At 27.5% G+C, this 12,648-nt stretch overlaps 1 protein-coding gene across 1 annotated transcript in view; it reads left to right on the top strand.

Annotated features, from left to right (window-relative positions):
* The window catches only part of LOC105247915 (calcium uniporter protein, mitochondrial), a 51,348-nt gene that overhangs the window by 5,788 nt on the left and 32,912 nt on the right, over positions 1 to 12,648 (top strand). Inside the window, exon 2 of the mRNA XM_011252378.3 lies at positions 11,428 to 11,611. Within this exon, the coding sequence (XP_011250680.1) occupies positions 11,428 to 11,611 (184 nt within the window). The remainder of the gene's footprint in view (positions 1 to 11,427; positions 11,612 to 12,648) is intronic.

Genomic DNA, 12,648 nt, shown 5'->3' with positions numbered 1-12,648 from the left:
AAAGATTAATTGTTTCAAAAAATGCGGAACGATATTTTTATTTTTAACGATAGGACTGATTTATGAATTTTTTGCATTTAAATTATAGAAAGTTATGACGAATCTCGCATTAACTTAAATGATTTAGCCAAAATACTTATGCAATTAGTTAGAAATTACAAACTTGTGGTTTTTACCAGAACATCTTTAAGTCTCTAAGATCCAATTGAGTTTCTTGTATATTTAAAAGTTAAATTAGGGCACAAAAAAATTCGAAAAAGTTTTCAGAAAATTGTTAAAATATAGAATAGAGAGAAAGAGACTTTTTTTCTGTCAGAGACTCATAAGTTTGATTGGTTTTTTATGTATTACATAATATTTATTACACACACACAGATGAGATATTATTTCAATAAAATTATGCATTTCTTACTTGGAATAATGATCTTTATAAAGATCCTATATTATGAAAGTTAAGAAAAAATTATCAAATTCGTATATATTGCAGTGAAAGATTATATATTTATCTTAAAATAAAAATGAACAAGTTTAACTTGGCATTAAAATATCAAGAATATATTGTAAATATGTATGCATAATACATGTTATAATATTACACTAAATATAATATATTAAAATATATATATAATATTGGAGCAAAAATATTAATAATTAATCAAATTTTTTTGTAATAAAGTATTTTTATCTTCGGAAACAATTTTTAAACGGACACTTTATGACTGTGGAATATATACTTTCTATTTTAATAAAAATAAATAAAGACTAATATTTCTGTTGAAGTGAAAAGTTTATTTTCCGATATTGCATGTCACATTTCTCCATACAGTTTTTGTTAAAGTTTCATGTTGGTGTATACACATAATAGATCGTACTCTGTTGTTTCGCAGAATTTACGTGTTGACGATTTATATAAGTACGTTCTGCACATTCCATATCTTTCATTCCATGTCTCTCAACATATTTCATAAACTCTAAGACTCTCATCTATAGCTTTTTTTTACAAATACGCTCTAAATATTCTATTATCAGTTTAACTACATTAAATAAATCATGCATTCTAAGAAATTGTATCAGAGATGCTGTAGAAATTTTATTTTGATATATCTGCAAGTAGTTTCAATAAAGAAAACGCATCTCATATTTTATAGCACTGCAGTCTTGCAAGTTGGCAAACTTTATTCAGATGCTTTGCCAAATAGGTTTGCGTATCTTGCAATACTTTTAATATAATTGCTTTTATATTATAAAGAACAAAAGTCATTAAATGTTATATTATGTATCAAATAAAAATTAATAATTTAACCACAAAAAATTATATATATATATAATATTTCTAATTTTTTTTCTAATTTTTTCTTTTTTATCTACTTAACGTTTTTTTAGAATTGATTTTTAAACCTGACCAAAAACATTATTACAAAAACATGATTATAAAACTAATCTAATTCGAACTAACTTAAAGTGGCTCAGAACAAAGTAGAATATATCTAATTTGTCATCTTTCATTGTACACGTGATTTACTAACCCAAATTGCCTAAACATCTTATTATTTAGTCAGCTTTGTAATCTGACATTAGCATGACTAATTTAGTTCGTAAATCTTGTTAGTGAATATTACTGTGTCATATTAATTATCTTCTAGATATAGACGATAAATTATTTTTGAAGCGCATTCGTTGAAAGTCAAAACTAATAAATAATATCTAATTTGATAACTGCGTAAGTACAAATGCACTGCATCAAGTTAGATTTAGCATACTTAGAAGATATTTAACAGATAGCATATTTAATAGATTAATATGTCGTCTTTTAACTTTCATTTATAAATAAAACGAAATAATTATTTTTAATCAAGACATCTAACTCAAGATATTTGCTTCGTATCTGCTAGTTTAATAAAACAATGTTGGTTACTGAATCTATGAACACATCAAAACGTAGAATTAGCTTATTCTTAAACAGAGTTAGAAAAGCCTCACTTTACTGTCAATAAATATTGAATGTTACATCGTGAGAGAAAAAGATGCACTTTGACAACTGCATCGCGAAAGTAAAGCTTCGAGTAAGCCGTTTCCAATGTTTGAACGAGTATTTATGAAGCATCAGGCTAAAACAACCATTTGTAAAATTTAAATTTAAATGCCAATCTTGTCGTTTGCTGACAATTTCTTATTTGCTTAATTATGGTTAGATCCATTCTCTTAAGCGATAATTAAAGTTACTCAAATAATGTTTTGTGTGACTATGCTATTGCGAGACCATTAATCTTCTCTGATTATTTTTACACTTTGTAAAATTTATTCAGTGAAGTTAAATTACTCAATAACCCATGCATGATAAATCTCAATAAAGCTTCGATTTCGAACACTAATATATTTAGGCCACTCTGTGGCATCGAAATTTAGTGTAGCAAATTTATTGATTATGAAAAGCAGTCACATAAACTTTACTGAACACCTAATCAGCCTTAATAGACCTCCATATTGAAATAAAATTGCTGGGTGCAGCCATTGTGAGAAGATATATTTCTCTGTTAAATTCAACAATACTGCTTATCGACATGCAAGCTAATAGTTGTTGGATAATTAATGGAAACATTAGATGCACGCTCCATGAGAAGTAACTAAACTCAACCATAGTGTGAAAGTTGATAACCTCACGAATTTACAAGTTGACGTGGTTGCTATCCAAGGGGTTCCAGACTGCGGAGGCTGCGGCAGGCGCCATGGGCATCGATCTGTTCTACTGCGCTTTCCCTCCGCCTCGACTAGTTCTACCGGTAGAGATAATTGTTGTTGTTCTCGCGCTCTTAAGCGGATCCTCAATATTTTCCTTGTACATCATAAATTGTAATGAGTAATGCAAAGTGTGTAATCGCGTCTATTAGTATGCGTTCGAGCGTAAAAATATATAATTTATCAAGATTTATTTTCAACATCGACGTTACATCATTGATTTCAATGTACAGGAAACGTTCGTTTGCAGTGATATTGTGTAGAATATCTTGCTGCGAATTCTGAGACACTATAGACAAGAACAAAGCAGCCGCAACAATTTCCGAGATTAAAGCTCGGTGCTATGAGATTTATTCGCCGTTGGGTAATTGAAATTGTAAATCTGTGTAGTCAAAGATCATATATCATGTAATACAAGATCTGTCTATATAGATACATAAGATCTGTCTATGACGCGTCGGCTTTATTTACTATTAAATATGCAATATGTTATAATGGATGAATAATTAAATTAATATTTGACTGCGAGAAAACAATTATATCCAAAATATAAATTTTCCTTTGACAATTTTAGTAATGGTTAAAACAATCGCAAGAATTTTGTTGTACAAAGCTAGTTGTATCACTATAAATAACATTTTTTAAAGCAGTTATGTAAATTAAATTGCTTGCATAATTCTAATATAATTGCTTACATAATTACTTATATAATATCGTTTATTTAAATATTTATTGTCTGTGTAAGAAGTTTATTTTGTATAAAATCTCGTAAAACACTTCTAAAAATATATTATAAGAAGTATTAGTAATTAGACAAGAATAAATAATAAGAATAAAAAGAAAATTAAGCAAATGTGCAAGTTTCGTATTTAAAACTGGCTTTTTTTAATGAAAATATTTCTCGCGCATTTTGATCGTAATTAAATAAAGGAAATTATGTCGCTGCTATTATTTGCTACATAATAATCATGACACAATGCATTCATTTTTCATAACAAAGCGAATTTCACGAGAGCTAATTTATTGGGCGTTAACCTTTGGTATAACCACAGAGTGTTTTAGACAGTTTCAAATCAATAATTGGACAGGTACATTAACTATATTAATTTTGTACAAGTACTGAGAATTTCTTTTCTAATCTTGAATAACATCTAAAAATAATATCGAGTGTATTTTGTACTGGAGGAAATACATCATCTTCGTAAACATATATCTGTATTAAGTGTAGATCATAAAAGCTAGTATCTATTATAGCCCATTATAGAAAGTAGTCAAGCAATATCCCTTCTTCCATAAATTTGGTTTAGTGGTGACCATGAACTTAGCAGTAGTAACAGTAAGACAATACAGAATCAATATTACATTGTTGTCTAAACCATTCGATACATACATATATACTGTATAATTACATAAATTGAATTATTTCTGTTATCAATAAAAAATGTATAATTTGAGATATATAATAATAAATATTTAATTAATGTGAAAATTATAATTCGATATAACGAAGTGTTTTAAATGAATTATATCAAATTAATGATGAAATATTTCAGAAATTATATGATAATAATAATAATAATAAAATATGATTGTATAAATATTACTCATTCCAATCAATTATTACGCATAAATAAGCTTTTATACAGAGAAAAATGCTTATTGTAATGCAATCTGAAATCTAATAATGTCCAAAATATGTGTAATTAGAATATATTGTTAATATATTTTTTATAAATATTCATACATCTAATTTACTGAGTTTACGATTTTTATTTCAACGATAATCGTCATTTTTTGCATATTTTCATAGATGTAAAGTTTTATTAATATGCTAAAATTCACTTAAATTGATATCTTTGCGCAATAAATCAAGAAATAATTTAGAAATTATAAAAATTATATTTCCATATTTTAAATCTAGTTTAGTAGTATAAATTATAGTATTATAGTAATTATAGTAAATCTAGTTAACAAGTACAAGACACACGTACGCTATTGGAATATTCCTTTTCTTCATACATTTATATTATTAAATAATTATATCGAATGCACAAAAAAATATCTCGCTCGACGTGTCGCATTAAAAGGATAACAAATAGCTTGATTTACTTGCTTAATTAATAATATATGAAAGACAAATGAGAACTGTGAATAGAATGAAACTGATAACTCTGTAATATTGGAAGCTATTATTCGTTGAGATGTAACAGTACCGGCATTTTGTGATGACCCAATTTGCAGCTGGCCGCGAATACAATTACTGACAAATATTGTAAATTCGCGATTCTATTGATTCTCATTGACGTATGTCTCATTGATATATCGAATATACATTGGCAAGAGCTTTTCCACTCATAGAATGTTATTCTGAACAATATTCTGACCAAAGTAGAAAGAAAAGTACGAATGAGAGTGGTAATCGAATTGTACGAAATTCGAGATACCTTGCGATCTACTTTCTTAATGAAGTTTCTAATTTTCCTGAGGATTTGTATTTGGTCCTCAGACAAATAAATTATTATGCTATATCGAGTGATTCAATATATTTCAAATTTATGAAAGAGATTGTAATTATTATCTTTATTCCTAATAAAATTATTAACTTAATATAATTACAACAAACAATTGAGTATGAAAGATATAAATATTTGGATATTTTCATTTTCATAGATGTTTGAATATGTTAACTTATATTATATTAATAAAATATTTAAATCGAGCGTTTTTTATTCTGCTGCAAATTATAAAAATTCTTTTTATTTAAATCACGATACATACAAATTCACATCGCCGAATTAGTATAAATTAGTATAAATTATAAATTCATATGTTGGACACACATATATACGATCCATATATGCATTAATAATTTTTGCAATATTATTTTCTTTTTATTTCGTTGATTAATATTTTTAATTCTACAGTTGTATTTACAGCAGTATTTCTACAGTTTGTGAGAGCAACTGTCAATGTCAGATGGTATTGACAATTATATTAAAAAATAGTCATGAAAGAGAAAAAGCAGAGAGAAATGAATTGATATGGAGAGATGAATTGTCACTGTTAAAAGACACATCTGCGTGAACTATTGCACATTATTCATCGTGTATGCTTGCTGCAAACATTGAAGAGCCATAAATTTAAATCTCGTGTATCGCGTATGTATTATATTCTCTCACGATGAAAATAATCCTTTTTCGATTATGGACGCTTCATTGTAATATCATTTGCATATGATTTTATATATTTTTGTTTTGCAATCAATTGCGGTTTATATTTCGGCAACATTACGAATTATAATTATTTGTAAACTAGAACATATATATATATATATGTTCAACATATATATATATATATATATATATATATATATGTTCTAGTTTACAAATAATTATAATTCATAATGTTGCCGAAATATAAACCGCAAGGATGTTCCAATTTGAACAATCTTATTATTCTATATTTATTGTATTTTATATAAAGACTAAGTTGTATTTTATATAATTTATTGTATTTTATATAATTTATTGTATTTTATATAAAGACTAAGTTATATTTTATTTAAATAAAAAACATGTTTGTGCGGTCTCGTGCATTTTTTTAATATCGTGCAATTCTTTTGTAGATTAGATTATATCATAATTTTCAAGTATTTCTTAAAAAATGGCAAATGTGTAATTTGTGCATTTTGTTGCCGTGATTCGATGCACACTATGAGATTCATTCAAGGATGCGATAAGCAAATCGGATAAAAAAACGAGACGATATTTTTATGCGAAAATAACAAATGTTATTTAATCGTTTCAAATTTTACAGCGACATTTTCTATTGATTTTAAATTCGATAATGTTATATCGTCATACATCTAAATCATACATGCAACAACGTGTATTTGGGACACCTACAAATATCGGTTATTGTTAATCGGAAAAAAGCTACACACTCTCGTGATTCCTTTCACGAAATATGGCCATATATTGGTTACATTATAAAATTGTTTCAAAAATTTTATTATAAAATAGAATATATAATTCTACCAGTGATATGACATAAATAGTGTAAAATTAATTTTTAATTTAATTTAATTTTTAACTTGGCATTTGTGTATGTATGTGTGTATGTGTATGATATAACATTATTATATGATGCATTATTATGTGATGTATCATTTTATCTAATAAAATTTAATACCAATCGATAAAACTTTTAACAACTAAGGTAGTTTAACGATGTCAATTTTAACTCAATAACATGCTTTGTCGATATCCCTTCAAGGCTTTCAAGGCAATACGATGAAAGCATTGCTTCATCACTAGATCCCCTTCATTCCCCTTATTATTGGAGAGCATTTCCTAAATTTAGAGAGGCGCTTAAAGTTCATTTAATCGTTTGGAATAAATTGTTTTAAACGCGTCGAAAACTGCACATATAAATCTTACAATATCGATATGTGCATTTGATGCAAATATTCGCGCAATATTCGGTTTGTTTGCGAAATTTGAAAAAAGGTTCTCTGCGAATGTAATCAATGTGCATTTTCGTTCTATCAATACGAATATGCTTTGCAGAACGAACTGAAGGGTGAAAGCTAATCGACACGATATGTAGAGATGTATGCGCGCTAGTGTGTACTTTCACAAGCATCAACAAACGGAAACGCTACAAGTTGGATTAATACGAAGAGTTCTCCCGGTTTGAAACGTGCACTTGACTTTACCACACCATTCCATCGATCCTATCCAGCGTCCAGCTCCACTCAACATAGGGCGCGGAAAATGTTTTCAGCCCGTGTAATGGTGGTTGGAGCAATGTTGACCAAAAGGGCTTATCGATTTTGTAAACGAGTATGACGAAATAATGCTTACCTTCGCTCGTACACAAAGATTATCTCCACATTAATTGCTAAAGCGCATTAAAATTACGTTATTATATAAATATGATATTCATATACATATATACAATATTTGATATTTTATTTAACATTATTGCAATTGTCCAATAAATCAAAGCTAATACTATAAATAGACTCCATCCTCTTTATTATCGGAAAGAAATTTATCGTATCTCGAAAAAGAAAGGAAAAATGTGCACAACTTCTTTCACAATAATTTCTCTTCATAATTGATTTTTAAATAACGGATTATTGTTATTATTATATTCGCCGTAATGCAAAGAAAAGCCCTTTGCCCTAGATTTTTTTATTTTCACATCTTAATATCATATCTTTCGTTATTTCTTCTGCTGTTCACTTCTCACGTTATACATGAATAAAGAAAAACGCAGTACCTTTAAAAATGTATCGCATTCTTTATAATAAATCGTAAATTAATTTGCCACTAATGATTGTTAATTGAAAAATATACGTTACATATCGCTCAGTGAAAAATCATGACATGATTTAAAATTATAAAGTTACAATTATCTAGATATAACTATATAACATTAGAATCGAAAAATGAAATAAAAGATCAAATTAAATAGTCTCAATGTAACCGAAAATTGCGAAATATAATGTAACATTCTGTTACAGTTTTACTATCACAATATAACTTTATTACTCGATATGATGGGTACTTGATATGGAAACTGTTTTTAAGAAAGTTCAAGAGCTTCATACAAATTTATATTAAGATCCTTATATGAATAGATACATCCGATTATTAATAATGCATGAAACAAGAAAAGTTACAATTGTGAATATGTATGAATCGTAGTGATATATTGAGAGTGTTCTGACCGACATGGTTTTCAGACGCATATCTAATATCTGGAAATTGAATGTTCTAACCCGAGGGAAGTTCGTAACTGCACATATCAGATTCAGCCTTTGCAGGTAGCCAATTAAGAAGTTAACATCAGGTGACCGAATATTAAACTGGAGTTTATTGAACATGATACGCATGTCTCATTAAATATGATGTAAAATATTGCTAGACCCAGAAAATATAAAATAATTCATATATTTATATTAATATTTACAATGATAATTTATCTTAAAAATTTGTGCGAAATAATTTCTGAATATAATTTCCTCTCAGCGATATTTTTACTGCATGTATTTAAAAAATTGCGTTGTACAGATCTTTCTTTCTCTTTTTATCACATACTATACATACATATCTAACATAAAAATATGTAATAATTACAATTATAATTTTACTACATTTTTTTAAAACAATATATTTTTGAATAAAGGTTATACATATTTTTTTAAATAATTAATGACAAATTTTAGCAACCAAAAGTTATATTTTCATAGAAATCTCCCAGATATTTTAGCTCTGGCTGACGACCAAATTAGAGACAATTATTTTTGATCATGTTGTACGTGCATGTTGAATGCTCATTTGACTAGTCGTACACTATAATTAGACACCACTTAAATTAAGAGTATTATAGTCACGGAACTTATTTTATGAATTATAGACATACTCTTATTTTTTAGAAATTAAATATCACTGCGCAAACTTTTAGAATTAATAAAACGTAGATTGTTTCTTAAGAAATTCACACTCTGTTTTAGATGAAAACGAATCAAACGTTTTTAAATCAAGAAATATAATATAATACCTTCAGCAATTGCAAATTTCAAAATAAACAGAGAGACAAATCTTTCGTTTTTAATTTTAATATAAGTTTTTCATTTATCATCAATTATGATTATTCTGTTTTCTTACAAATTTATAAAACATTAATACATAATTATCAAAAATATTTTGCTGAAAGACAAGAAAGATACTTTGACACGCGTTAAACAATATATAATAGCGTGTCTCCTGTTGTGATTTTCTTTAATAATGCAACACATAACATAGGTATCGATCGAATTCATATTATAGACATTACACACATATTCCACTTAAAGGCGATCTCTTTAAAAATTTATGTGATTCCTAATGCATAAGTAATGACGGTTGAGATGTACGATGGACGCTGCACAGTGATATCGTTAATATAGACCCACGTGTCAGACGCACTTGTACTGCACGATGCAAATATTCCAGTGAATGCCGCAGTGGAATCGATGGCGACAGTTCGTAGAGACCGTCGAAGTAAACGCATCAGAAATAAGAGGAGACATAGAAATAAAGAAACTAGGGCATCGGAGAAAACACCTGACGAAATAGAATCTTAGGGATTGAACGCTTTCCAAGTTAAAGAGATGGATTATAGATGGATATTTCTCAGAATTCTCTCGCTTTCATTTTTTCTAAATCTTCGTAGACATTTTCTCAAAAATTCACCTGCATTAACGCCTTTAATTCAATGCACGTAGAATTACAGTGCATTGCAATTCGCTCACGATTCGCTTGAAAGAAAAGTTACTTAACGAAGTCAGCAAAATAAAACATATTGGAAGAAATTGCTATCGAGCTATATATATATTAGTTTTATAAGGTATCGATCTTATCGTTGAGAAAATTAACAGAAATCAAAAGAAAATAAAGCAAATTAATGTTTTTTTAATTATTTGATGTCCCTGTTATATATGTATTTGATGAAATATATTATTTGATATCTTTAATTTTTTCTTGTTATTTTCGGAATTGATAATAAACTCTGAAAGCAATTTTCTACTTCGCGATAAAGTTTAAGAAAGAAATGCGCTTTGATTTACGCCTTGGAATAAATTCTTATGTATTATTTATATGTTTCTCGCTTTCTCGTTGAATTAACTTTTTTTGCATATCTGCGTTTAGCTAAAAATAACGATCCCCTTCTCTCTTGAAGAACCGATGCAGTGCTATCGAAATAGAATACATTCCCCTGAGAGTTTGAATCCACTTTGTTCCATCCGATTTCGTTAAATCCAGTAACGGAAATATTTATGTGCAACACATGCAGTTTACACAATCAAGTTTAAAATTTAATTTTTATGGTAAAAAAGTATTTACATTAAACGTAAAGTTGCTGTTGTTATGAAATGTTGAGAATTTACGATATTTTTCTACGGTATCATGATTATACTTTTACAAAACCTCTTTGCATATTTTGCACAAGATTTCCATCACCCAATATTGCATTTCCGTGTTCTGTGAAGTGAATATTATGCGTACTTTCTGAACAGGAGTATCTCAGTTGATATGTTTTCCAAATTGATATGTAAAAACTAAAATAATACATCATAAGCTAAACAAAAAATATTTTTTCAGAAAATTTTTCCAAAAAAATATATTAGCGAAAAATTAAAATTTTTATTATATACATATAATATGATTTATCTTATACATATTCGATGACGATTATCTTGTATTATTGATTGTTGCGATATGTTAAAAAAATAAACTTCTCCCTTATTTTGAATGCATGTATATTTCTTTTATTACTGAACATGATTAACAGCTCTTCCGAGAGTCAATAAACGTTATTCATTGAACATTTTAATCAGATTAAAGCAAATCGACCTTGTTAATGTATATATTTTTATATTTATATTTATCTATAACTTATTATTATGGTTTATCGGATAATCGATGAGCTATAGTTGAGCCATTGAGAGACCATGAAATGACGATAAACTTGCATAATTATAGGCTTCGGTAAACGGAATAATTGAAAACGTTCAATCCGTAGGCTTATATAATTTTATTGAATTTTAATAATATATTTTTCTTTTATCTCGGAACTCATCATATTTATTTATGGAATTATTATATAAGCAACAACGGAAATTGTTATTGCATGTTTCAGGAAACATGGTGCAGACGATGGTGGCACATTTCTCAAAGGAGTCTCTCCCTATCGGCCAGTTCTTACTCGCCGAGGTTAAATCCGCTTCTGATGAAGCAACTAAAAGAGCCTAAAGCCACGGAAAAACAAGCAAAAAGAACTGCGAGAGCTACGTCAACTGAAAAGATAGATATTGAAAGTGCTGGTAAGTTATTACATTATTCTATCTTAAAATAAAAATAAACAATCGGTACATTTTATATATATAATAGGATATAACATAAAATATATTTTCCTTTAGATTGCCATATCTGTAGCATCTATACAATATTGCAAATTTTTAACGTGTTCAGCATAAAAATGGAGCCTTTTTTATCATGATGACAAAGATTTAAAAAATATATTTTTCGAAAAGTTTTGAAAAAAAAATGAAATTACATTTATTAAAATTTAATTAATCAATATTATTTACTGTAATTTTTAAATATTTTATACGTGTAAAATTACTCCGAAATTAATTTGCACAACATGCGATTTTACAGTTATAAATATATATGCAGATTTCGAAATTTTGGATTAGTAAAACCTTTCATGCATTAATTTTTGTATGCAATATATGCAAATAGTGTTTTTATTATATTATGTATGTAATTGAAACATTAAATCACACTATATTCGGTGTTATCGTTACAGGCTAAAGGAAATATATATTATATTATGATATAATTATGTACCGATTAAATACATTTATAGAATAATGAAATATCTGCGATATAAAGTTACCAAAGTAGAAATTAAGTTCTTCGAGACACGGAAGACTTGAAACAGTCTTATATAATGATCTACTTTAAGTTCAACGAAAGAGCATCTATTTATGAGAAGATTGCTTTTCCGTATTCGTCACACTGTACGAAACTCGCAATATACGTTTTATAGGATTGTCTGGTCTGTAGTAACTGTAAGGCTTAATTCACACTGAAAGTTTTGTGATTATTCTTGCATTTACGATTATATTATCTATTCCAGAATAAATCGATAATTATAGTGAACAAATTAGACGGCTTAAATGTTGCTTTTAAATTATTACAAGATATTCGTTTATGTGCATATTAAAATATTAGATTATATTTGAGTTTTTGGAAATTTTTTGTTATTCTATTATATTTGACTTTTTGGAAATTTTTTGTTATTTTTATTATTATTATTTTTATTTTGTTAATATTAATGATAAAATATTAATAA

This window comes from Camponotus floridanus, unplaced genomic scaffold (assembly GCF_003227725.1).
Source record: "Camponotus floridanus strain SB8 unplaced genomic scaffold, Cflo_v7.5 scaffold30, whole genome shotgun sequence".
NCBI lineage: Eukaryota > Metazoa > Arthropoda > Insecta > Hymenoptera > Formicidae > Camponotus > Camponotus floridanus.
This window is presented reverse-complemented; position numbering and strand designations above follow the sequence as displayed.